Source organism: Pomacea canaliculata, linkage group LG3 (genome assembly GCF_003073045.1).
Source record: "Pomacea canaliculata isolate SZHN2017 linkage group LG3, ASM307304v1, whole genome shotgun sequence".
Lineage (NCBI taxonomy): Eukaryota > Metazoa > Mollusca > Gastropoda > Architaenioglossa > Ampullariidae > Pomacea > Pomacea canaliculata.
This window is the reverse complement of record NC_037592.1, coordinates 37,952,704-37,976,272: the sequence shown is the minus strand read 5'-3', so window position 1 is coordinate 37,976,272 and position 23,569 is coordinate 37,952,704. Positions and strand designations below refer to the sequence as shown.

General features: G+C 42.5%; 1 protein-coding gene across 1 annotated transcript in view; it reads right to left on the bottom strand.

Annotated features, from left to right (window-relative positions):
* LOC112559663 (LIM domain only protein 7-like) overlaps positions 1–13,691 on the bottom strand; it is an 81,856-nt gene extending 68,165 nt beyond the window's left edge. Inside the window, exons 1-3 of the mRNA XM_025230998.1 lie at positions 12,780–13,691; positions 1,563–1,636; positions 225–294 (exon numbers count right to left, since the gene is read on the bottom strand). Of these exons, the coding sequence (XP_025086783.1) occupies positions 225–294; positions 1,563–1,636; positions 12,780–12,893 (258 nt within the window). The 5' untranslated portion in view covers positions 12,894–13,691. The remainder of the gene's footprint in view (positions 1–224; positions 295–1,562; positions 1,637–12,779) is intronic.
* Between the last annotated feature and the right edge of the window lie 9,878 nt (positions 13,692–23,569).

Sequence of the window (23,569 nt, the reverse complement as noted above, 5' to 3'; positions counted from 1 at the left end):
CCAACATCGAGGGTCATAAGAGGTGTGGTCGGGACTATGAAGGCATACAGCTCAAGGGACGTAAGCAGTCTAAAACGTCGACGAAGAGTGTTCTGTTATCTCCCTTGTCTTGTTGACATCGGTGCACACGTTTCTCTGGCACGTTCACGAACACACACGCACATAAACATATGGTTTTGTTTATCTTTTTCACTGAAACGTGGCATATAAGGATGTAAACTCACCAGTCCTGCTATCGGGGTGGGTAGCTTGTTGATTCTCTTCACAGCTCCTGGCTTCAAACAATTCAGCAACCTGCACAGTCACACAATCACTAAACATCATGCATTTGATTTGTGTTGTCAATTGAACGCTCAGCTGAGCTCATATATATAACAGTTCTAGCTATTGAACAACCCAAGGAAATGTCTGCTTTCGTGTTGAGCTCAAGCTTATTCCTTCACCATTTCTAGTGTACGACTAACCTCTAAATCTACTGTTTCTCTACCCAATATCTACTGCACACCACATTCTTGAGACCTGCTATATCTTAGCAGATACCGTGTAATGGTCATCAGTATTTATTTCCTGCAATATTCCCTGCTGTTACCTAATCAGGACTTGTAAATTGCTCATGAGTGTCAAGACCAGACAAATGCAATCTGTGACAAAGGTATTCTGTGTTAATTTTTGAGCAGAAGTCTCTTACTGATGTATTCAAACAGGATATATTAGATTATTACATAAAAAGTATAACATGCAGAGATATTACAGAAAATATATTAAATAGAAGTGTTACAGATTATGTATGACAATGTATTACAGAAAATGTATGCCATAGAACAGGGGTGGGCAATTAATTTTCCCAAGGGGCCGGATGAGAAACTGGAATGGTTCTAGAGGGCCGGATGAGAAACTGGGATGGTTCTAGAGGGCCGGACTAATATAGTTAACTCAGTTTTACCCAATACTGTATATATAGTATATTTACTGGTAGGCGGCCAGCGGGCGGGCCGGTCAGAGACAGGAGGCGGGCCGGCGTTTGCCCAGGTCTGCCATAGAATCACAGGGGGTATTACAGAGAATTTATTACTGGAGGTATTACAGACTGTTATCGGCTCCAGTAATTTTTCTACCTTTTCACTTTTTCTTTTGTCCACCATTTTTTTAAAGCTAACACTGTTGTATCAAAACGTTATTAAATGCAAGCGGTTTTGCCAACAAATTAAAAAAAAATTCTTTCCATTTCATGGGCTTCACAATCGCTGTACAAAAAAGAACCCTGCTGTCATTGTGTGGTGACTGACATTGGTATCAGCTTTGTCAGACTGAACAGCCATGTACTTCATCATCTTCCCCAACATTACACCAGCGTTCTCACTACTGCCACATGAGAGAAGAAGTGTAGCCATGTAATTACTTTGTGAGTCACCCACTGAGCACACCATATGCTTTCCACAACTCTGCCCTCTTGCAAGCCTGAAGTCTGTGGCCTCTCATCCTAGTTACATTACCCAAGCTTTGGTGTATATATATACAAGTCACCAGGAGAAAAGCCCACTGGCATGGTGCATGGTACTTACTCGCATAATAGGATGCCGTTTTCCAATGACCTTCTTGGGTCATCTGGGTGAGCAAAATGCTTCTTTGTAACCGCCTGCAACATAAAAATTTTTTTTTTTAAATACTTGATTTGAGAGTGTAGGTGTAAAACAAACACGTGTCAGTGTCAGATTTGTACTCTTATACTAGTTGTCATAGTCGTAACAACATTGTAACCAGAACCTGCACTTTTCCTGGAGGTATATGACAGGGAAGCTTACATGCTCCTGTTGTACATAATAAACATATCCGGCTTTTATGATAGGACTTAAACTTAGAACCATTGTGTAGGTCTAAACGGCCTTTTATCGATAAAATACGTAGTCCTTTCTCATGGAATACTAATCATGTTCCTTTTGGGTATGTGTTATTCACACACAAAAAGAGTTTTATTGCATAACGTTATTTCAAATTACAATCTTTCAGCCCATAGAACTTTTACAAATGACAAAGTTTCACCTTTGATCGAGAGTTTCACTACATGTCATGATTTGAACCTAGCTTTATTTTTTAAATTGCTGTTTCAAAGAATGTTACCACGGGATGCTTCTCACCTAGCATGTGAAAGCTCTCCTCCAGAGTGCTGGTATCTGAGTATTAAGCGTGAATAGTTTAATATTTTATACCTGATTTAAAACATTTTTGTGAATCAGACACAATAAAATAGTTTTATGAAATAGTTCGATATGAAATTAGAGGAAATTCGGAGCAAGGGGGTATATTTACAGGGAAAATGATCTCCCTTTCACCCCACTTGTCATTTGTCCCTAGCCCCCGACACACACTCGACACACACACACTCGCTATCTCTCACACACACACGTCTATCACACACACACATCTGTGCACAGAGAGAAGATCGCGCATTCAGTGTGTGTGTGTTTATGTACAATGCTATCTCATGTGCATACGCATGTTTCAACAAGCCCTACTTAGCAATGATAAACCCAACGCAAACTGCTGCTAATCAATTATAAAAATACCAACTGTCGTATGCATATATGTATATTTTTATCATCATTTCGGGGTATTTTTTCACATCGTTATCGTCCCAAACGCTGACTTCTTGGCCCGCTGCCTGGGAAAGTTCACACATCAGGACGAGACACTACATGTTGTATAACATAGCGATATGCACTCTCTCAACTGTCTCGGGGCAAATGATTACCTGAAATAACGGCCCTATACCTGGAGACTGCGTTCGCAACTAACGACAGAACCCGCCAGGCTGGACAGGTGGCCGCCCATGAAAACCTCCTCATCAAATAATGGACGCGAGTTCCACTTGTCAGTGGTATGGGGCTGGAAGAAGTTGGGAGGTTGGGTGAATGTGTGTTGGGAGCGGTGGTGGTGGTGATGAAGGGAGTAGGGTAGTAGATGATGACCCGTCTCAAAATGCGCCTCATATACACACAGGGGTACGGGAAAGAAACACAAGCTTTCCTCCCAGATGAGGTGCCTTCTAAATGCGTTTAATGAGCAAACAATCACAGTGATGACATGGAGTCTGTTCGCTGCAGGTGTCATGGTGGTGTCGGGACTAGGAGTCCCTCTGGGACTGAGTGCTGACCTCAAGAACATTTGCCACACGCTGGATGCTATTTGCTTCCATGGGCCTGACTTGTCGACTGCACGCCCTCCGTCTCAACAAATCTCTCGCCAGTGACTTTAGTGACCCGCTGCTCGCTACCCATGACGATGGACTAGGGAACATCTATTGTTGTCATGGCAACTTTCATGGCGATATCTAAGACAGTGGAGCTGGTGGCCGCCAGCTGTAATAGTCATGGCGGCAGTACAAACTGTCATCATATTTTCGAATATGACTGTTTATATCAGTCCCCCCACCCCTTGCTGAGAAAGTCACGCAACAAATTTCCCAAGTATAGCCTCTAATCCGGTTAAAACACCTTTACGAAATTTAACTGAATGTGAACTTTGGTTACAGCGAGGGACTGAAATCCAGCACTGGGCAGTTTAAACCATTGAATAGGCGACTACACTGGACATTTCGTTTTAAAAGGAAGGCAACGTTCTGAGCCCCTCAGCAGTGGGAGCGCTTGAAAAAGCAGATACACCAAAAGGTGTTCTAGGACTCCGTCCGCCAGTATTTCACGCCTCTGACCTTTCACATCAAATACCATGGATGATGAAGAATCTAAAAAAAGTACTGCCCTTCTCCCTATCTGACCATTAAGCACTCAGACGGGTGTGGAAAGGGTCACACGTACGTGGCCGGGGTCAAAGGTACGGCAGGCAGAGCAATAAACACAGGAATACGGTATTCAGGTCACGAATCTCTGTCGCCCTCGCGTACTTCCGTTCATCTTTCACAAAATTCCGAAATGACATTCCACCCAGAAGTGGAGAATCTGGCAAGGAACCCGCCCTAAAACCTGAAAAGCCGACACACATACTTCGAGGTGACAAATACTAGCAGACAAGGCAATCATCATCATCAATAGGTAGCTAACCGGAAACCCGGACGTTTAAAATACTTTTGTTATATAGGTAAGCCCCGGTGGAGGGCTGTGAGATGGTGAAACTCTCCAACTAAAATTAAAAAAGAGAGATTATCAGGAAACCGAGAATCTCAGCTTCGCCGTACTAAGTTCTTGTTTGGTTTCCGCCAGTTCTACGTCTTCGATGGCTGGATCGGTCACACCTTGCGAAAGCCAGCCGCCAATGTAACCAGACCAGCTCTGGGCTGGAACCCACAGGGGGAGGCGCAGGGTTGGGAGACCCAAACGACATGGAGGAGATCGGTCCACTGAGAGGCGGAGGCAGCTGGCATGACATGGTCCCAACTGTAAAGGGATGCCCAGAACCAGGTCCGATGGCGGGGTGTAGCTGGGGCCCTGAGCTCCACTGGGGGCGAATAGGAAGAAGTTCTACGTCTTAAAACTCACATATAATGGTACATAACTATAGTATTGCTTAACATAGTTTAATTTCTCCTTTTCGCGAGTTTCATTTTAAGTATGCTGCCCATTAGCTTCTGCATTTGCTTTATGTTCTCTTATGCTTTATTATCCACAAGTAAGAAATGTTTTTAACATTGTTAGTTTTAAACAGGAAATTGAAAGGCAAAATATACTAAAAAGGCAATATAGAGGTCATTCATCAGTAACTTTACATTTTCTATTTATCTTCCCATTTAACGTTTAATATATTAAAAATCAACACCCGTCGGGATTTTTTTAAAATAATCTTTTATTCGGTGACTTCAAAGCCCTCGGTCAACGACACTCAAGGCAAGAGAGATTTAGGGTTCCCCTACTTTTAAGCAATAACATATCATACCTCGGAATGCAGTGTTTATGACTGTCGGTCTTAACAGGGCCTGTCTTTTTATTTATTTTTAAATTCCGTCCAGGTCTGTCTGGTGATTATAGACACAGGAACAATAGGTAACCCCCTCCACTCGAGATTAAGGCACTTGCTAACAATAGGTCACTGGCCTGACCTTTCTTTTGTATGAGATAAGGGGCTTTTTACGGCGCGCGCTTTCGTGAACGAGTACGTGTCTGCGAATTATCTGGGCGTGCCGTGCACGTGGTCACGCGCATCTGCAGTCAGATGCTGGGAGAGAGGAAGTAGGAAGCGGGTGATTTGTGCTGGCGAGCATTTTCTGATATGTTATCCAGTGCAGCGGTCTCCCAATCTGCTTTACCGGGGTACAAGTCGACAAAATACAATCATTTTATGCATGTCTCATGGGGTCTACGGTGCAAGTGACTAACTACTACATAGCTTCCTAGTGACTTGCTCAAAGGTGTATGTGTACAATGGCGATTAGTCGTGTTCCCCCCCCCACCCCCGGCTCAACGCCCACTTGAATGCTGTAAATGTACGAGCACAACACATGGTAGTTTGTGCGTGCGCATGTGTGTGTGTGTGTGAGAGGGTAGAGGGGAGTGTGTGTGTGTGAGAGAGAGGGTAGAGGGGAGTGTGTGTGTGAGAGAGAGAGAAGGGAAGACAACAGTAATGCGGATGTTTGTGTCTTACTATTCAAACTGTTTGACACTATGTAAGACTGTGCTATCAATTTCCACTTTGCCTTAGATTGCCAAGGACTTGAACACTAGAGAAAAAAAAAAAGGATATGTCGCCAGCGGGTCGGCCACTGTTCGGCATAATTTTAGCCATTTCTGGAAAACGGATTCTACCTTTCCGGTATTACCGTACCTATATTTCTATAACGAAGAAAACGACAATGTAAAACTTTATTTGCGGAATTTGCAGGTCTACAGAAATATTTCTAAAGCTATCCAATCTTCTTTTTATTCACTACTGCACGGTCAGTTAAAACTGTAAATACCCATTCATTATTTTATTCATCGTTGGCATGGTCACGAAATCGGTATTGTCCATATAATATTAAAGATGGCTATGAAACGAGGATACAGTACAAAGCCAGGAGATTCACTATTGTGAGAAAGCAAATATAAACTACATGTAGCATCAATTTACATCCTGGTGTCCCTCCAGCCCACAATTTTGCCCATTAAGTTATTACTTGCCAGTAACAGTCTGCTTGCACTACCCATTGGATAAAGTTTTGTCAGGTCGCTAAAATACACAACAGCCCACCATCTCTATCCAACTGACAAAGCTTTTAGAGATAAGGTTTTCGGGACGACACTCAAATGCTACGAATGTCCATCTGGCATTTACAAACTCGAATCTTTGCCCGAAGATTGGCGACCCGCCGCTTTAGTTAATACGGGGCAAAGAGGAGATAAGCTCCTGTAGTGAGTATAGTCTCTAGGCACTATGTGGATCGCGCTCCTTAAACAGTTCTTTTCATGTTTCCATCAGCTTAGTAACATACTATTTGGTGCAGTGACCTTTCTGGAAAACAACACAACTCTTTGTGAAGCGTATACAAATTTGAGAGAGAGGTACCACGATGAAGTATTGACTTGGTCTACAACTCTCCAAAAAAGAAATGCTTTATTTCTCCTTCTTTCGGAATACATGACGTTAATGGAGAGGTAATGGGATGTAAAACTGTCACAATGATCGTTATGAAATCTATGTGCTTTGTGTGTGTGTTACTATGAAGTGTTTATAATAATGTAGACAAGTCCTTAGCATTGTCAACAGTTCGTATGAGGTAGTACACATACCAAGTCGACTAATGACAGTTGGAGAGAGAAAACAATCATTACATAAAATAAACCGACTCTTCAGTGAAGAAAGAAAATAGTATAAAACTGTTCGCTTTCTCAACTTAAAAAACCCTTTTTTAACCGAACGATGAATGAACCATCGTGTTATACAACCGTTGTAAACTTTGCCAAACTAGGTCAAACTTGTCTAGTTAAGAGGTCATTGGTCAAGGACGATGCACTGAACAACGAAAGACTTACACAAGTAAAGTGCACTCGCGCAAATTTACTCAAGCAAGGAATTCCATGGTACATTCTCTTTTCGAAAATAAGGTGGTCGGTGATGACGACCAGTCTGAAGACTTTACTGATTATATTTCTTTCTGCATCGCATTCCTCCAACATGTTCCATAATATGTTTTCACGTCCGACATCGTTCTTTGTTGCGGCCCTATGCTCCTCAAGGAGTACAAGGACTAAAAATTGTTTTTGATGCAAAAATGTGGTTTATGTTTCGTATCGGGACGATGATATTTGTCAGGGACGAAGTTTTAGATCACACTTTCACTCACTACACGCACGCGTCCCCTTGCGTGTTCTTTCAATCACATATCACAAAGATTTGTCGTGGGCAACATAACTTTATATCAATCAACATTAACTAAATATATACAAAGTCAGTAGGTCTTCCACACAGCGACCTGTAACTCCAAACTGTCGTATGTTTTGAATAAATCGTTAGTCTTAGTTACTCACACCCAAAATGAAATCCTCCTTGAATTGCACATACACAAGTTCCCCAAAATGGACAATCCATTCACTCTGTCCGCTACTCGTCCTTTCTCCCAACCGTCTCTGTATCCACACGTACAGTCAGACAGCTCCTCAGTTTTCCGTCCGTCCTCTCTCTCTCTAAAAATCTTCTCCGTCCGTTCTCATCACCTCTCCGGCGGTTACGTTGGGATTCCACACTCCCAGTGAGTCCCTCTGTAGTTCCTTGACTGGGCAAGCAACTAGTTTACTTATTACCGGTCCCTGTATCCACACGTACAGTCAGACCACTTTCACGCCTGTCCTTTCCTATCTCTCGTCTTCCGTCGTCTGCTTCTTCCAAAAATTTTCACTCTCCCCACAATCTAAAACTACGTCATGAAATGACGTAGTGTTCTGACGCTAAACACGACGCAACCAAAAACACTCTCCGATACTGGTAAGGACAATAATCTCTGACAAACAAAAGACAGGGGCAACAACCCCCTGTTCCTAACAGACTGGTCCGTGACATTAAATACAAAAATTGGCATGAAAATACAACTCTTATCAGAAACTGACAATATAAACCAATGTCATATATAATCTGATCGCTGAGTTGTGAATGGTTCGAGTCCTACATGTATCCAGTAGTAATCGACCTTCTTTGCTTCTATACAGCATATAGCATCAGTCCTATGTACCACAGTTTTCCTTCAACTTACTCCTTTAGAGATAAGTGAGTGATAAGTAATCATGCCCTCAGTTGTGCTAATCCCATTACTGACAACATCAAAGACTTGCTTGACCTAGACAAGCATGAGCACAAATTTCATCACACATCCACATCTTAAGGTGATCTAATGCCAGTGTACTTGACCCGAAGCGTCCGATATCATATCTAATGGAGATTAACTCCTTCTATTCTAATTACTACTTGTTGTTCGCTGATAGGACCTCAACCATAGTCAGTGGGAAAAAAAGTAAGGGGATACATGCAGGAAGCTGAGGAGGTGGTGAGTTAATGCTGAAGACGTTATCTCACAGTTGACAGAATAAATTTGTCGGGTACAGCATTCCACTCCGCGATCACGTGATAGTACCGGAGACACTTGCGAGATTTCATGTCACATGAGAAGCAGACAGAAAGGCTGAGGAGGAAATAACCGTTGTCGTGTTCGCTCTCTCGTGAATGGGACGGAAGAGGTCTTCATTATTTATTTTAGAAATTATTTATAGAATATATCTCAACTCGTGTTCTACGCCATCTTACAAGGATATCAGTGAGAGGAGAGGATGGCGAACACAAAGAGGATATGATTCATAACCCTAGGGTAACTCTGGAAAATCCGTTGTGCTACAACGATGGCGAGATAACGAGTTGAGACTTAATTTATTCTTTATCCATTAGTTACATGCATTTAATTATTGTGGACTGTGCTAAAAGTTCAGTCCAAAAAAAGATTTTTTTTAAAGGGTACTGTTCCCTTCATATGTTCATGCGTGTCTTGAGCACACAGCTAATTTTAAAAATAGCTCCTGTTTACGACCAAATAAATTACACTCAAGCACCGTGTGTGTGAAACCATTCAGCTTCACTTTTTACAGCTTTCGTACTGAAGCACAGAATTCTTTAAAAGCGTGTTCTTTAATCTGCCGACCGTCCTTGTGCCTCATTTAGAGTCCTTCCTACCTGAGGGTTGGGGGAGAGTGGGAGACATTATTTGACTATTGGCTTAGTAAGGTCCTTATAAGAGACACACACTGTCTTCAAATACCATGGGCTCGGCGAGGCATGCAACACTTACTTACATAAAAAAAAAATGGCTTCGCACAGAAAGCCGACACTATTCACAGTCGCTCTTTATCCGCGCGTGCATCCTGAAACGCTTCTCGCTTTTGATTTTCTCATTCACGTCGATCATCTGAGCCATCAAAATGTATTATCGTCCGACCTAAATTCTAATAGCCATGCCTTCATTGCTGAGTACTGTTCAGTCTAAACTCTTCACTGGCGTCCGTATTTGCATTTGGAAAGTCGTTCAACCCTACAGCTAAAATAATTACCTACCTATCACATGCCAACACACAGTTAAGTATACCTTTGAATCCTTGATCTTTATCACCTTGCTACCTCCCCTCACCACCACTACCACCACCAACCAATTCCCCAGTCACGAGTAAAGGAAATAAGATTGCACAAGACGAGAAAAAAACGACCTACTTCTCAACCGTTCCCCACTCACCCATCCACCCGACAACTCACGAGAAAAAGGGAGAGGGCGTGACAAAAGTGGGGGTGGGATGGACAAATGACAGGATGTCTGCATTCCATGTCCTCTGGCATGTTCTTCGTTAACACTGCCCTCCCAGCGCCTGTGGGATTTGATGGACTCCACAATCGCACGTAGCCAGTGTCATCATTAAGGATCGGTTACAGCGATCACAGGCGGGCGATGTGATTCAGTTTTTGTCCGATTTCTTCAATTAAAAAAGAATGAATGTCTTCTGTTGGTATTAAGGATTTGTCTTCAGCCAATGATTTCACATCAAATAAAGTCGGGTCGCGTGTATGATCCTTTCTCCTGCATTATTATCAGAAGGATCCATTCATTGATTCTTTCATTTAGCAATCGACAAAAAGCCGTTATATTCTTTATTCCCGGGTCTACCAGAAAGTTCGTCGTGAATACTATATTAAAAAACGACTTTTGAAAGACGGATCGTGAGTGTAAGAGAAATGAATTGCAAGCAACCCCCTGCCTCAAGCCGTATTTCAGTTTCTCTGAATTCGGTCAAGCCAGCTGTCTAGCAACAAGCCCTAACAATCATTCTGCTGTGTGCTCTACTTTACAGGAAAACTGCTGACTATGTTTACCTGAACATAAGCAAAAAGCAGCTAAAACAATGGACCTTTATGTGCTGTACACTTGGGAATTATGTAGTTTCGAGATCAAAAGGTAAGTCTGCACAAGATAAATCTGGCACTTCTCTGACATAAGAATTTACTCAACCCGGTGTTTTTCTTTGCACGGCTGTTTTACTTTTTCTCCTCAGATTTGGAGTTGTGGTGAGAAAAGATTTATTACAAAATGTTTGATTCATTTTTTACTTGGCAGTTAGGAAAAGGACAATTTATTCTGTCATTCTCAGTGTAAATTTGCCTTGGACTTTACCATGCATAAAATTGGAGAAGTGGGGAGTCGTCACAGAAGTTGCTTCTGGAAATGTAGCTACTGCAGAATCGTAATATGCAGTGGCAGGGGAAAAAAAGGTATGATTACAAAAAAAATAATTTTCCACAAAAAATAAAGTTGAACAACAAAACTCCAAGGACTACATGGAGTGAGCAAACTGTGACATACTACACACCACAGAGAAGTTAATAGCCTTTAAATGCAGGACAAGACAGGGATCTCATTGTTTTGGGATATAGTCATGACTTGCCATGACTAAATCCTGTTGTTTTCTAGATTACAGCTACTGAGTACCTGAATTCCCCATTGTTGAAGAAAGAAATGCCACCGATATAACAGAGAAGCCAAGTAATGGTGGGTACGAAACAAGTCACAATGCAGGAAAGCAGTTAATTGGCTTTAATTCTTTAACTGTAATGTTTAATATTTCCCATCATTTGTGCCTTCATGACTCAGTCACATCTTGCTAACACAAAACCAAACATGAGAAAGAAATAAAGAAGGAAAATAAATGAACAAAAGGGAGGGTTTACGGAAGGGAAGAAAGATGGGTCAAGAGTAAAACACATGCCATAATTTCCTTTTTTTAAGTAGTCTAAACTACACAAAGGAGCACAGTTCTGCATTACAGCTATTCCATGGCTTCATTGTTTAAGCAAGTCTGGCACATCTGAAGGCCAGACCGCTGAAAAACAAGCATTCCATGTTATGTTGCCAACAGACTACCAGCAGAAAAGATGTGTGGATTGCCTCCTGAGTGCAAACACAGTAATATAAAACATTGGTTGGACCAGGTTATATTTCATGACATTACAGTTTTGCACTCCTAGAACATTTCAACTAATGCTAAGCACATTCTTATAGGTAAGAATGGTAAAGGCTGTTTCATTTTGCAACTGTGTAGTAGACTTCTGTGGTCTATGATGGATAGAAAGTGACAAAGAATAGTATCTGCCACAACATAAAAAATGTTTCTCTTTTCATGTGCCAGGAAACAGAAATCCCAAATCCAAGTTGACTGTCCTGTCCTTGTGACAAAGATCTTGAGTTATTGCAGCACAAAATTGACATCTGTATGCTAAAATCATATCAAAATATGTATTACCCTAGCATTAAAATTCCATGCAAATTGTACTTGCAAACTGTATGCCTCTTTTATGCTGGCTTTACGGGAAGTTCATTTTATCAGTATTATAACAGAAATATGAGTTGGTTAAATACATTCAAAGCCCAAGACAATCACTAAGCAGCTTAACCACAAATGTCATTATCTTTTGTATTTTAGCAGCAAGCCTTGTAATATTGATCTTGCTGATCTCTATAGTACAGTTGATGGAAATAGTGAGACACAGCTGGTTCAAGACTTTTAAGCAATAAATCCTATGGCACGTTAAGTTTATATGTATGTTCTCTTTTTTCTTTTTCTCTCTTCACACACATATACAGAGGGGAAAAAAGAAAAAAAACTGGTCTGTATTGCTAATAAAGAAGATATGCTTCCTTTCCTAAAGATTTTAACAAAATACAAGTTGCCTATTTAAATGCAAATAAACCATTTAAACATACACTGACTATAACAATAGAAATGTGCTTACACTGCAGGTTAAGCAGCCAATAGTAACTCTAAGTTCTGTTTTTCTTATTATTTACTAAATGGGGTTAAACAATGTAATTAGTTTCAAAACTTGAAAAATAACTTCTCTTCACACAGATATGCTAAAACAGTTGAGTGATTAATTCTATTTGCCACTTATCAGCCTAAACAAACCTGAGCTGACTATGTAGGTACTTAAGGCATCCTTCACATGCTGTAGGAGCAGACCAGTTATCTTTTTTCTTGGTGTGTCATCAGTGTGGAATGTGGAAAGAGGGCTGTAAGGACCATCATCAAAAAATGCATGTTTCCTCTGTGTATGTGTGTCTCTCGAGACGCAAATAATAATACAATGTGTCGTTATGCACTAATGCTTGTCACCTTGAACTGTTTGGGGTTACTTGCTGTTTAACTCCAGTTTACTAAATGACGAGCCACGCATGACAATAGGGCGCAGTTATCATGTTAGTGACGAGAAAACATTCAACAAATAAAAAAAAATTCATGCCTCTCATAACATTCTCCCGAGAAATATAATCTTACCGTAATCCAGCGCTCCGTTTCGTGTAGAGCCAATTCTGTGTAAAATTCCATTTCTTCCTCCTCTCGGAATTTTGCATGGAAATGAAACTCCTCGCTTGAGTCGTCTGCTGCCATCGTCTGACTTGTTGACGATCTTCACATAAACACTTCAGCAATACACAACCACACTACTACAAACACCCTACTGAACTCAAGACGAAGCAGACGACATCAGATACCAAGAAACTTCGTATCTCGACTGGTCATGTCGATAAACAAAAAAGGGGATGGAGTCTTGAGTTATACCGTTCTTATGCTAAATATTAACCATCACTGGCACAACAAAGTCTGGTTTTTACGAAGACCCATGGTGCGGCTAGAAAGAATGTGACCCTGTCCACTCCTCGATGATGAATCTTATGTATCGTCTGCCACAAACCGGCAACTTTCTCTGTCCTTCTGCTTGTCCCCCGAGAGGCTCCACCTGCTTACAACCGAGCTCCAACCCCGAGGTCCTGAAATAACATCTCCCGTCACGGCACGCCAGAAGGGTCCCTTTCCATCCAGACGCAGAGAGGCGCGGGGCTGTCCCTTGATTGTAGTGAACCACCTGAGCAGAGAGTGTTCACAAAAAAAAAGCTCGCACTATCTCAGGCGCGGAATTTCGCTCTCCGGTGACTGGCGACGTCTTTAAAGCGCGACAACTGTGTTGTGACAATAGCTTTCTTCGCTAAACTGCACCAACGACATCCCCGGGCTCAGGCAAGAGGGGAATCGAGTTGTTCTCCGTATGTAAACCACAAACTTGTATACATGTCCGTGTGTAAACAAACCCTCGACGTGTGCTTCACGCGCCCGACTTCCACTTTGTGGTCACGTGACTTCTGAGTGCGTCGTCAAAGGGTCATCCTGCCGCTGGACGCCGCGACTCCCTCACACAAGCGATGTGTATGTGTACAACATAATTACAGGGTGTGCAGCTGTGCTACAGGACGTGTGCCAAAATAAAGCATCTCACAATCTAACAATATACTTTCAGCAGCCATGTCACTGTCTAAAAATAGTATGTGGCGCTGTCACAGCCCTATATTATAGCTGTGAGCTCTTCACGCATCTCGCACATTGCTGCTGATTGTTACTCATAACAAAATCGACATTTGCAACAAAGAAAACGTGTTTTTAAAATGTGACTGTAGTAGTAGTCTTTAATGAGTTGCACATGACAAAATAATCCGTTCGAAAAATATCGCGGGAGAGCAAAAATGAACATGGAACATGTTTGTAATCAGGAAGCGCGTGTTATGTAGTGGCAGCGTATGCATATCTCCCATCAATCTCGACCGCACCTATCGTCCATGGCAGATACACAGCAACGACGAAATCATCGACCATGAGATCAGGGCCGCCGAGAGCCAGCCCGGGCCCCGGGACAAACGACCTCTCCGGGCCCCTTGTACTTGTAATCGTAAATTATTTTCCGCAGTATATATATGTATGTTTACATTCGAATCTCAATATCTACACTTCATTCAGTAACGAAAATATAGACTGCAAACAGTAGGACAAGTGCACTAGGAATCTACAATCACTACCTTGAACATAAAGTTGTTTACATGCGAGTGGTTAGTAAATGAGGACAAATGATGTTAAGGATCAGACTTGTAGCACCCCGCTCCACAGACCCCCCCCCCCTTAGTAGGACTGTTACGTCAGCAGCGATGTCAAAAACCTCGACAGATTAGAACAACGGCTAGAGGTATCACATCGCCTTTTTGTTCTAAGTGCTGCGCTTTTGTACTAAGCTCACTGACCTGCAAGGAAATGTTCTCTATGTAAGTGATTTATACTTCTACATGTAAAGAGGAAGAACCGAAGAAGTAATTGCCTAAACAAGTCTTCATCGAGTGTCGTTAATAACCTCATTAAAAAAGTGTTTGCTGCGACGAACAGCAGAGCACATCAGTTATCATTTTTCTCAACTTACATAACAAACACGCACCACCTATCGAAAGTCCTTCCTATATTATTCCTTTAGCAAAACCGCACGCGCGGCGCGCGCACACATACACACATAACTACACACACGCAATGCTGTTACACGTAAACAAATATCTGAACTGAACTGTCGCCTTCAGACTCTTTAAAGCAGAAATTTTGAATTCAATCCAACTTTTTACGAAGCATAAACTCGGTTGACTTCAACCCCCATCAGTCACTAGCCGTTAAAATACCTGCTCAGTTTTAGAAGACAAAGCAACTGTTTTAAAGACTAGTTAGCTAGTAAGTGTTAATACTTTTAATATTTAAGATTAGGTTTTGTAAAAATGACAGAAAAATATAAATGTTTAGCATATTTTAGCTGAATCGTAATAGTTCATAGAACAAAGTTATACAGTACTAATATTGTCATTTTACCTGCTGACTAAAAACTTTATGAGCTTTTCTCACAAACTTCATTATTGTCAGTCAATTTGAGACTAAGGTGACCAGACGTCCCGCATTAGGCGGGACAGTCCCGCTTTTGACCTCGTGTCCCGCCTGCTAATCGGGCGGAATGCCCAATGTCCCGCTTTCTGGCTTTCTGGCAAGTCCATCAAATGTCCCGGTGTTCTTTAAAAATCATTTTTTTCGGCGTTTTTTGACGGTGACGGCACCAACATCGGCACGTGTCCCGCTTTCGCCCCCGAAACGTATGGTCACCTTATTTGAGACGCTAGTCACTCTCATTGACACTGATGTTCCTGCCTTGTCAAATGCTATTTGCCAATAAACTCGATTACTATACTGTATGGTAGTGTGTGACATCGCAGTTAGGGGGGATGGAACATAGCACGCACACAGGGAGGGTGGAGGCTGGCAATGTGGGGGTCGGGTGGTCGCTGGCCGGGTGACAGCCACGTGACAGAGGGAAGGTGTGAGGGAGTCGACTAGCGACAGGATGCAGGTGCGCGGATGTGGTTGGGAGGGGTGGAGGATGAAGAGGTGAGGGGAGAATGAGAGGAGACAGCGAGCGAAGCCGACGATTCTTGAGAGCTTTGGACCAGACCTGGGCAAAGGCCTCCTGTCTCTGACGGCCCGCCCGCCAGTATATATACTATACATACAGTATTGGTAAAACTGAGTTAACTATATAGTCCGGCCCTCTAAACCATCCCAATTTCTCATGCGGCCCCTTGGGAAAATTAATTGCCCACCTGCTTTGGACTGACGGTAACTTGAACAAATAAAGCCGTTTTTACGAACCCTCGCTACTATGCCACTCTCGCTACTATGCCACTTTTGCTCGGTCCCGGTAGGTGGCATAGTAGGGAGATTTGACTGTATGCCACTTTTGTGTGACTGTTAAAAGGCATAAGTTGTGAAATTCCGCGCAGTGCTCGATTACTATACTGTATGGTAGTGTGGGACATCGCAGTTAGGTGGGATGGAACATAGCACGCACACAGGGAGGGTGGAGGCTGGCGATGGGGGGTGGTCGCTGGCCCGGTGACAGTCACGTGACAGAGGGAGAGCTGGAGGGAGTCTGTTACGACTGTAGCGGTAACTTGGCTGTTTAAAGATCTGAAAATCTGCGGTGTCACACTTTCCTGTACAAAGTCACTTCAGTCATCCGTTGAACAGAGGATAGAACATGTATACAGCGGCTCACACTGTAATATTTCTCAGTATTATTTCAATGTTCAACAACTCAACGTTATAACCACATAATCAGCGGACTGCCACACAGGCTACTTACATCCTCTTACTTCCAACTCACACAGGGTACTACTTAGAAAAAATCGAATAACGACCACCTAGGTCTACCCCAGCTTTTTTTATAGATCCCTTCTAAAATGCTAAAAATACAAAATTAAAAAAAAATATTAAAAAAATTTATAAAAAATTAAGACGCAGTACGCCCTGACCTTGACATCGCCACTTCCGCCAAGGCCCCGTCAAACTAAGAAAACTCAATTTCGTAACAGAGTCGACTAGCGACAGGATGCAGGTGCGCGGATGTGGTTGGGAGGGGTGGAGGATGAAGAGGCGAGGGGGAGAATGAGAGGAGACAGCTAGCGAAGCCGACGATTCTTGAGAGCATAGGACTGACAAGTAACTTGAGCAAATAAAGTCGTTTGTACGAACCCTCGCTGCTATGCCACTTTTGCTCGGTCCCGGTAGTTGGCATAGTAGCGAGATTTGACTGTATACAGCATCATATATGACAGCTTCCTTGAAGACAACTAGCGCACAATAAGAAAGATTCCGAGGTGGCTTTGGGGGACGGATGGTGGGTAGATAGTATCTCCTTTTTACCGGGGGCTTTGTCGGCAAAGAGCAAAAGAAGGTCGGAGGCCGATGTGTTGTTACAGGGCGATGCTGGTACATCGCCGGAGGTCGTGCGAACGTCCCACTCCTTTAGTTACAGTAGTCAGTCCTCCCGGTGACATAACTCTCCTCCCTACCTCTATCCGGGCCATCCACCCACCGTGCGAACACTGTCTCTACACTTAAATTACCTTTCTCATGCTAGCCTCCTCTTTATCATCCTCCTCCAGCTCCAAACTTCCCGCGACACCAACGTGATCAATGTATAAGCCTCATATTTGCGGGACAGCAGTTTCTAAAATGTTTTGCTACAATGTGTTCTATTTTGCTGGCTGCGATAGTATTACAGGATAAAATAGTCTCATTGTATCAAGGATCTACTGTGTAGACTAATGTAGTTGTTTGTTTGGTGATGGAGATACGGTTAAAAAAAAGTCTCAGTGTTGCTTAGTAACTACGAAAAAAAGCAGCCTTGATGTCTCTCGCTTACAGGCTGCAGCGCCAGGGGCGGGCCCCCACCATCTCGTTCACAGAGTGGCCACACATCAGTAACATACCTGCCTGATCTCCACTGTTCATTCCGATTTGCTTGCAGGGCCCGCCCCCTCCTCCACCCCACCCTTCCCCGTAGTGACACCTGTAACCAGCAATCTCATGGCACCAACTTTCTTCAGGGCGGTTCACACGCGATAAAATCTTTGGTGTCCAGCGGCCGTCACCTCTTGGCTTGTCCAGCGAGAATATGATACCCGCTGACTACACTTCTCACGACAGGCCCCAGTACCCCGAAATTGTATTCTACAGACTTGAAACTCAACTTCTGCATGTGTAATGCTTGGGTGTTCTGTCCTTAGACCTTTCTTTAAAAGAAAAAGAAAAGGAGAAAAATCCACTGACCAAGGCCGGGCCCCCTTGACAGCCGCGGGCCCGGGTACACCAGACCCCCCTGTCCCCCCCTCTCGTCAGGCCTGCATGAGATACCCTATAGCTGTCGGGTACAGAAAGTAGACTTCCAAAGGGCTGTGCCAGAAATTTGCTGGACTGTCAAGCAGATCTCTCTTTCACAAGCCAAACCTGATGACTGATGTTTTACCTTTACCTACCGAGAAAACACTGAATACGAAAGTTGTTGTGGGTCATTTTCGGAAAACTGCGTAACTGCCGTAACACACTTGTTGCTCTCGGTGTTATCGGGGACCCAACACACTACCGCTTGAATTACTTCTCTAACGGATGGTTAGGTGGCAGGACCAATAATATTAACGCCACCTCATTACTCTTATCACTTGCACTGTAGTCTATAAAGGTGTCATTGCTCAGTTTGAGTGAGATACTGGAATGTACCAGACAAGCAAGCAATATCTTTCGTGCACACACAAACACTGAGAGAAAAAAAATTGAATACAACTAGGACAACCATTATTAACGTATTTAGAACTGATTACTTTTAGATAAATTGTACAAATTTATTTGCATTAAAAAATTTAATGTTTATTACAAATGACTAATAACTTACGACCAGGCTGCTGTGGTTTGTAAGACATTCAGCTTCATTCCGTGTCCCTTTGTCGTGAAATGAGTCAGCCTGGGGGAAAGAAGCGAAAAGGATCGAGTGTAAATTTAATGAGCAGCTTAGGATGAGGTCAGCTTTGCCAAGCATGGACCTGACGTGCACTGGTCCCTGGTCTGTCCGCGCAAAAACTTGCAGGTGGGCGGTCCGGTGGCGCAACGGTTAGCGCAAAGGTTGGCTGCCCTGGGTTCAACTCTCGTCTCGGGGAAGCTGTTCTTTCTCTGTATGTGGCATCTGTTTACAGGGCTGGTTGCCGTGCCTTAGTCGCTGGCTTGAAGTAAAACATCGATTCCCCTGCCCTCCCCCCCCCCTTCGTTAACTGTGCAGGTGTTAAAGATAATCTTACCTAGGTATATCATGCACATTCATGCATACAGAACATGCACGCAAGCAGGCACGCTCACCCTAAACGAGCGTTGTCGACATACACAGACTGTGTAAGTGCGAGTGAAATAATTGTTATTGACATTTTGATAAAGAATATTAGATTTGTTCAAACTCATGGGAAATGTGACTGCCATCTGTTCCATGCCTTTCCGATAAACTAACAGCCATTGCGCCAACTGTCTCCCTTCCCTTCCCCTAGGAAATCAATGTCCGAGTGTGATAGAAGGTACCAAACTGCCCAAATCTACCAAACGTCACGTGTTAGCTGAAGCCAGCAAAAATGGCCCTCCGTGTGTCTGTCAAAGCACTCAAGTCATTCTGAACCACAAACATTCCATATCTTATCTATATGTTTGTTAAAGGTCTTCGTCGATCACACTAGTTTGCTTTCTACATTTCCTGTTTATATTTAAAATCCCTGATAAACCTCTGAGGTAGAGCAGGTTCCACTGACTACTTTAGAAGCATTGGTATGTTTTCTACACATAAAATTGCCCATAAAGTCTACATTTCATATGCAAGACCATGGGGTAAAATATACGAACGCGTACGCAACACAGCTCTGTGTCAAAGGTCAGATGGGTGGAGTTGCAGAACTTCATGGTTGCTGCCCTGTAACAACAGCTCATGTAAGCAAAAAGAACATACTAGTGACCTAGTGCTGCCAGACATCTGTCACCTGACTGCGTCAAGCAACCCTACTTCAGTGATATTTACATTGACAATCTATCGTCTGGTATGTATCACCTGCATACTATTTATCTACCTGCCGGCTTGTGACCTGAAGCAGCAAAGGTCATTGCACTCTTTTTTCCTTGCTCAAATTACCTCTTCCTGTGGGCAAACTTGGGTTTGGGGGCATAGCTCAAGCTTCGTCTTGCTATGCCTAGAACATACTTTTGCCATGACTCGTGAAGGGAAACATGTAAGACTTAAAAAGAGAGAGAGAGAACCACCTGCCGAGAAAAAAGCAAAGATACATTTTATTAAAGGCTACAATAATTTCATTTGTCCCTTTCCAATATAACTTTCCGGGGTTGATTTCTGCCGTTCGCTCTTTCAGCAGTAAGTGTCACTCTTTTTCATCGATCGTTCTTTGAATCAAGCTTATTCATGTGTGGCGTCAGTGTAGAGAAACTGTGAAATATCTGTACTCATGATTTCCCTTCCCTAACTTGACAGGTTGCACAGCCCCTGTTCGGCCTCGGGGACACGAGGTTACGAGTGACATTGCTCCCTTCTTTTCCCCTCCCTTTTCCCTCCCAACCTCTCATTAATTCTCGCATTGATCACCCTCACATGATAATGTTGTTCAGATCCGTGCTTCATAATAGAAGTATGTCAGAATGTCTTCTTTGAAGTTTTAGGGCTTGGAGCGACCGGTATCATCTGACAATAGAGAAAATATGAAAAATAAACAACGAACACTATTGTCCAACACCGAATAATAGACGATGGGAATATGCCTTCCATATTTGGTGAAGATTGGAAAAACTGTATTTTTGCATAATTATGAACTTCCGTCCGCCACACTGCTGTAGTTATAAGAGATTAGGCTGTTACAGGCTCCCAGAAGTCCGACAGGCAAACCCGCAGACATTAATGGATGGCGGTGAAACTTACTTACATATACTCATATGCTGTTCATATGCTAAACAGATGGAGCAAGGTTTTGAAGATGTGCATAACTGATTAAATTTTTTTCCCTTAAGGGGCATAACTTTTCTATGGAATCTTGCCTTTAAAAATCTGCTACATGAAAATGAAACACCGAGGTAGCCATTCTCTCTGCTGTGAGTGCCTTGAACATCGTCAAAGCAGGAACCATCAAACCAAACAATTTAAACAAAAGACGCCATTTTCCGCGGTACGCTCGAGAGCCCAGTACCATCTCCCGAAATTCTTGCCCCACGATTTATATATCTGAGAACTGGCAAGAGCCAAGATTTCCACATAAAATGATTTCTTTTTCCAGCTCTGTGCTGTACCCTTATGACGTCACTGGGACGTTGGTTGACAGGGAAAGACAAGTTTACTTGTGTCTGTAAAGAATGGCACGAGCTTGGCCCTAGCACCTCAACATGTACTGACCAGTCGTAATACACTTTGTTATATATCTCCTACATGCGCATTTTGATAATTAAGCTATATTCTTCCTGGACGGCTTCTATCTCTAATAAGAAACCGTTCCGCCCGGCTGAGGCTGGTTACATATTGAAACTTTTACCAGACAAAGCTTTTTGTTTTGCGGGTTTTTCGTGATGATCGTCTTTAAAAGTTAAATTTCATTTCCCTCAATGGTAACTTAATTAAAATAAAATTAAGCATCGACAGATCGACTCATTGACAATGGATTATCCGTTAAGCCCCGGCACCTATTTTAAACAAGAAAGCAATTTGAACAGAAACTTACGGACAATATCATCCATTTGAACGTAACGTTTGATGTTCAGATATTTTGTAATCTGCACTGTCTTTGAAATATATATTATTAAGGTGGTGACATGTAAGTATCAAAGTACGGTTTTAGAAAAACAGGCATACGAGGTACACAAATTCAACTGATCTTTTAGGGAGGAATATGAGCTAGGCACAGTAGGGGACGCTGCCTATTATCTCCTCCACAAGTGAGCTATGAATGGCCATAGAATAGATATGCAAACACCCAAAGGTTGACTACCCTTTTCTGTTCAAATAATGCCTGGCTACAGAGATCATATATCACTAACTCTTACTGTGTCCTCTGATATTATTCAGCTAAACAGGGTGATGTCAGTGTAGAGTGAGATTATGACTGTAGGCCCGGGTGCTCAAATGCAAAGTTCATGTACATGTTCCTGCTGAAAATTTCTCCTCTTCTGCTGCCCTCCACTCACCGTTCTGAAGATAAAGGTTATTTGTAGTCATACGGTTTTCAACCTGAAAAAAATGAGGCTGTCGATTCATATTTTTTCTAGCTAAATAAACAAAAGTAACGTTTATATTTTTCTTTGACAGTATTCCATTAATCTGCAGTAACAATTAAGATTCTGTTTCTGTCGCGCTGTCCTGAATAACAGAAGAGCAATTAAAAAAAAAAAAAAGAGCAAATCCAAGAAGCTTCAAATCCTCCGCTACAAAGATTTCTCACACTACGTTTCTGGATAAAATTCACCCATTAAGCCTCCTTGCTGTTCTGCCTCTTTCCAAGGACCGAAGATTATGAAACTGTTTATTCGAGGCATAAATCTTAAAATGCATTCATCGAAAATAATCTTGAAGTGAACTCCATCTTTAAATGGACTCATCAAGATGCTCATCTAGGAATGGATTCAGCAACACGTTTTAACTGCGTTCGTCCTTGCAGCAACCAGAGAAGGGTATGATTACAGGGGGTCTCCGGATTAGTTTGTAAGCCAAAACACATACGTATGGGTCATCTTTATACCTTACTTTTCAATACACAAAAAACATTTCAAAAACAATGAAATATACCATTAATTATCTGGACTAAATAGACCTTGCAGCAGCTCGTTCGTAACTCGGAACCTCATTAACCGGGAACTGCCTGTATACATTTCAATCTTCGCGGCGGCAAAATAATTCTGAGGATACAGAACTTACAAAACAAAACAAAAAACAAACAAAAAATCCTCCTACATTTTGCACTCAAACTCCTAGTCTTGTCGACCTCCCGTCGACAGCAAATCTCTGAGCAGGACATAAATGTCTGAGGAGTCGTTATATTCTGTTAAGAGCAAGGTAAACTGGATTCTCTCTCTTCTCTAAACATGATCTCCCTACACCACTAACCCCTACCCCCAACCTCAGCGCATTTCCTTTTCAACAAAGTGTATAGAGTGTCGATCGATCTTCTCGATAAAGTTCGACCGCACAGTCTTCAAAAGGAAGGCAACGGACAACGGTGCGCTAGGTAAGAACCAACTAGTTCTGCAGGCAGTAAATTGAGACTAGGAACAGAACGACGTCAATGTCAAACAACATAAGAGCCAGGAGGTGGGGTGGCTAGTAGAGAGGAGGGGTTGAGAGGGTAGAAGCGCAGGAAATGAAAGGGTCCATCACGTAAACATGTTAATGGTAAACAAGGTTGGTTTTTTTTTTTTTTTTTATAAGGTTGGTGGTGGTAGTGGAATGTTTAGAGTGGAAGCAAAAAGCACAGATTCGAGCAGAACCTAAAAAGTAGATTTCCAGGGCAGATGCTTGAAAGCAGGTTTCCCGCATTTTTCATAACTTTAATTTTTCCCTGTAGAGAACAGTAACTATATAAGATCCCTGAAGTGAGACACGCAGTCACCCAGACCTTAATGTATATTGTTCGTATGCTAAACAGACTAAACAGATGGGGCATTGAGATAACAGCAGTGATCGCCATAAAATTATCATGGCGATGAGCGTGGTTAACGACTCAAATTCAAAATTAATTGTTGTGTTGTACAACACCGGCTTCTGTGTTGTTTGCGTTAAATAGCCATACTGTCACCACCTGTAGTCAAATGCTTCTCAGCTACAACTGGAGGTACATAGATATACTCTGTGGTATATAATT